The following is a 4,821-nucleotide window of genomic DNA, read 5'->3' as shown; positions in this document are numbered from 1 at the left end:
CCACACTGTCAAAACCAAAGATACATCGCTGATTGTAGTGCGGTCTTACCACCGTATGTCCATGATGGAGCATAAGCATCTTTGGTTAAAGCGTTCAAGTAGTCTTAATTGCTGTAATACATAAAACACTTAACCATAATTTACATATAGAAAAGCAAAACCTACTCAAGAAGGCTAAAGGCACATTTCTTATTTCAAACGCTAGAAGAAATTCGTACAAGTGCTAATTCTTCCCTAGTGCCATTAAAGATTGAAATGGGTTGCCTAAATCAGCCAGGAAAACCAACGATCTAGTAGACTTTAAGTCATTGACTAACATGCATGACTAGATTGACACATGAAATGCGTAGGACGTAATTATCTTTTTTGAAGTAACGTCTGTAATATATAAGATAAGAAGAAATCTTCCTATCCATACAATTTACGCATTCAACTTACTATTTAAGAGGACGCGTGTTGGTTAGAATAAGGGATATAGTGGTGACAATCGTAAACTTTTACGAGCATTGAGCGAGTTATTCTGATAGAGAAACGGCCTAGTAGACAGGTAAACACTTTCAAATGAATTACACAGAAAAATGATCTATCTTGGAAATTTTTTTCTGAAAGCCTACAATTATTTAAATCACTGTGTGTCAATTGTGTGTGTGTATTTGTAAATTGAAAGCAATATTTCTAAAAAAAAAAAGTCTTTTCTTAATACGTTCGATGATTAACATGTGTCCCGCTTTCGCTCCCCAAATATCTGGTCACTTTATCCTAGTTTAAACATAACCTGGCAATCTGGTGTGTGTAATCTTGTATCTCTCTCATTATGGCGGCTCTTTTCCCGATTTAGAAGCAGTATATTGTAAAAATATGAAGGAAGGGTTGATTTGACCAAAAGTGTAGGAACCTGAATATTATTGATAGTCTAACTTTTTTTTAAACGGTGCATTTTTTTGGTAAAAAAAAAAGGCTAACATATTCAATTTAAAAACAAAACTTTTAGAAGAAAAAATCTCGCCGTATTTTTGAGCTAATGATGAGCTACTGCCAAAAATCACTTCATCTGAGTACTATGTTACTTACTAGAGCCAGTGTACAGTCTTTCATTGACAGCCATGTTTGATCAGTGTAAGCCTAGCTATTTGTTTGGTACTACTTGTCAAGCTTTCTTCTCCCTTTTCTCTTCCTGGTCAGTTCTTTTTTGTCCTGCTTTTCAAAGTTTGTTCTTTTCAAAGTTTGTCCTCATATTTTGTCCTTGTTCAAATTTGTTCTCCTATTTTGTCCTTTTTGTCAAAGTTTGTCCTCTTATTTTGTCCTGTTTTTCAAAGTTTGTACTCCTGTATTGTCCTTTTTTGCTAAGGATGTCCTCCTACTTTGTCCTCCTTTTAAAACTTTGTCCTCCTAATTTGTCCTTTTCAAACGTTGTCCTCATATTTTGTCATTCTTGAAAATTTTTCCTCTTATTTTGTCCTCCTTTTTAAAATTTGTCCCCATATTTTGTCCTTTTTGTCAAAATTTGTCATCCAACTTAGTCAATCTTGTCAAAGTTTGTCCTCCAATTTTGTCCGTTTTTTAAATTTGTCCTCCTACTTTGTCAATCTTGTCAAAGTTTGTCCTCCAATTTTGTCCTTTTAAAAATTTGTCTCCCTATTTTGTCCTTTTTGTCAATGTTTGTCATCCTATTTAGTCAATCTTGTCAAAGTTTGTAATCAAATTTTGTCCTTTTTAAAATGTATCCTCCAACTTTGTCAATCTTGTCAAAGTTTGTCCATCTACTTTGTCAATCTTGTCAAAGTTTGTCCATCTACTTTGTCAATCTTGTCAAAGTTTGTCCTCCAATTTTATCTTTTTTAAAATGTGTCCCCCTTTTTTGTCCTTTTTGTCAAAGTTTGTCCTCCTACTTTGTTCTTCGATAATCGTGCAGTGAACCCTTTACGTTTTGCTCACTTTCCCGCCCCAAAGTAGAACGTGTCAAGTCTGCTCGTCGCATGCAGATATTAACTCTTTCAGCCTGCTGGCAAAACAGCTATACCTCATAGCCTGGTTTGCCAGTATACTGGCTTTTGGGGGGAGGGGTGGCTTCTAAAATTAGTCCGTTTCTTGTAGTTAGAATTTTTAAAGTTATTTCTAAAAACAAAAATATTAAAAAGAAACGAAACCTTCCTTTTTTAAGCGTCTTTATGCAATAACCTGGATTGTTTTTTTTGTTTTAATATTATTTTAATTAGTGTGTTGCTTAGCAAACATAAACAAACATGGATGCTATGCCTGAATGCAGTGGTCTTAGTGGTAGGCCTAAAAGATTAACGGTAGCACAAGCTACTCAATTGTTTTTAGCTTTAGAAAGTTCTAGTGATAGTGATAGTGAAGATGATTCAACATATTTGCCAGAAAATCATGGTGTAGATGATAACATTGTGAAGAAGAAAAGAGCTAGATATGATGATACTGTGGTTTACTCAGAAATCTGCCAGTGATGGTGGCAGTGAAACTAACAATGATGGGACTGGTATTATTGCTACAATTTCAGAACCAGATGATTTTAGACCTAGAACTAGTGGTAATAATGATGGGTGGCAATGGGAGAGGGTTTCTGATAATTGTTCTGTCAGTACTACCAATACATTTAGAATGTCCCAGCCTTCTAAAAGTGGAGTCAATTCTGAGTTAGATTTGACAAGAGATTCTACACCATTTGATGTTTTTACCAGGCTAGTAGATGGTTGTATCATGACCTTTTTAGTTGATAGCATAAATGATTATGCTAGAATTGTGATTCAAAAACACAATCCTCCTACTGTCAGGTCCACGTTTAATAATTGGACAGACACAAATGTTGAAGAAATGTACAAGTTTCTCGCAGTTTTTATTTCGATAGGTCTACAAATCAAAAAGTCTGTCAGGGACTTTTGGTCTAATTAAGACATATATTATCAGCCATGGTTTAATACCATGTTTACAAGAGCTAGATTTGAGCTCTTGTTCTTTAGCATGACGCGGTCTCGGTCGGTAAGGATAAAGTTGAACCCTTCGTAAAGATGATGTGTTCAAATTTTCAAAAGGCATTTTATCCTTTTGAGGAGGTTGCTATTAATGAGATGGTGATAGGATTTAAAGGCAGGTTTGGACCATTACAGTACAACCCTAGTAAGCCTGAAAAGCACCACATAAAAAATTATGGCTTGTGTGATAGCAGTACAAGTTATGTAATAAATCTTATTACTTATTATGGAAGTGACACTTCTTACTCAGACTCATCAAAGAGTATTACCAGCCATGCAGTCAAAATATTTGATACCCTTCTACAACCAATTCAAAGTGGGCATCATATTTTTGCTGATAGATATTATACATCAACAGATCTCTTGGAATATCTAACTCAGAAAAGATTTTATTATACTGGGACAGTCAACTTGGCTAGGAAAAATTTCCCTGCCGAGCTCAAGAAGCAAAAGCTGCGTCACAGAGAAACTAAATTTTACAAGTCTGTGGGCAGTATAGATGCTCTTTGTGTGGCATGGCAGGATAAGAAATCTAAGAAGCCTTGCAATATAGTGTCCACAAAATCAACCAATGGCATCATTAATGTGCAACAGAAGCGCAGTGTTGTGGAGAAGCCAGAAATGGTTAACGACTACAATATGATGATGAATGATTGCGACAGGGCAGACCAAATGCTCTCTTATTATTCTGTGCATTCTAGAAAAAGCATGAAATGGTGGAAGAAAGTCTTTTTCTGGATATTTGAATTTGCACAGATAAAGGCCCTCATCATTTATAATGCCACACAGGTTACATGTGACCAGCCTTCAAAAAAGCTTTATTTAAAATAATTTAAAGAAACTTTAATTGATAGTTTAGTTGATGCTGCCACTGCACTGGGTGATGTTCCCAGACAGGTGAAAGTGAAGACTGTTAAAGCTGACAGCAAAATAGCACCTGGGCCTCATCTTGTTCATTGTGAAGTGAATGATCACACTTGTGTCTATTGTAAGAGTCAATCACAACGGAAGCGCACTAGATTCTTTTGCTCAGTTTGCCCGTCGCAACCTTGGCTCTGTGTGAAACATTGTTTTCGTCTATACCATGAGGATCTGGCAAAACAATAGCTTTCGAGTAGTGGCAGTAGCATCAATGTAATGTAAATAAATGTATATATATATATATATATATCGGTTGTATTTGCAATGTATTAAGGGACTATAAATTCATATTAGAATATTTTTCCACATTATTCAAAAGGCCCTTTATAATAGAATGAGTAATGAGCTGTAGGTCAGGAGAATGCGTTACTGCAGTGAAGAATGCAAAAAACGCTTTTAGCGTTGAGGCTTCGCCCCGAACATCACTGATGAATAATAAGATGTAGATGTCAGGAGAATGCGTTTCTGCAGTGAAAAATGCAAGAAAACGGTTTTGGCGTCGGGGCATCGCCCCGAACCCCACTAATAAGTAATGAGCAGTAGATGTCAGGAAAATGCGTTTCAGCCGTGAAAAATGCAAGGAAACGATTTTGGCGTCGGGGCTTCGCCCCGAACCCCATTGATAAACAATGAGCTGTAGATGTCATGAGAATGCGTTTATGCAGTGAAAAATGCAAGAAAACGGTTTTGGCGTCAGGGCTTCGCCCCTAACCCCACTAATAAACAATGACCTGTAGATGTCAGAAGAATGCGTTTCTGCAGGGAAAAATGCAAAAGCTGTAGATGTCAGGAGAATGCGTTTCTGCAGTGAAAAATGCAAGAAACGCTTTTTGCGTCGGGGCTTCGCCCCGAACCCCACTGATAAATAATGAGCTGTAGATGTCAGGAGAAAGCGTTTCTGCAGAGAAAA

The 4,821-nt window shown here is 36.6% G+C and overlaps 1 protein-coding gene across 1 annotated transcript; it reads left to right on the top strand.

Annotated features, from left to right (window-relative positions):
• The first annotated feature begins 3,026 nt into the window (after positions 1–3,026).
• Positions 3,027–3,821, top strand: LOC129923594 (piggyBac transposable element-derived protein 4-like). The gene has a single exon (XM_056015231.1). The coding sequence runs from the start codon at positions 3,027–3,029 to the stop codon at positions 3,819–3,821; it is 795 nt and encodes a 264-aa protein (XP_055871206.1).
• Positions 3,822–4,821: the final 1,000 nt, after the last annotated feature.

Source organism: Biomphalaria glabrata, chromosome 17 (assembly GCF_947242115.1).
Source record: "Biomphalaria glabrata chromosome 17, xgBioGlab47.1, whole genome shotgun sequence".
NCBI lineage: Eukaryota > Metazoa > Mollusca > Gastropoda > Planorbidae > Biomphalaria > Biomphalaria glabrata.
Note: the sequence above shows the minus strand (reverse complement) of the source record. Positions and strands in the feature narration are given on the sequence as shown.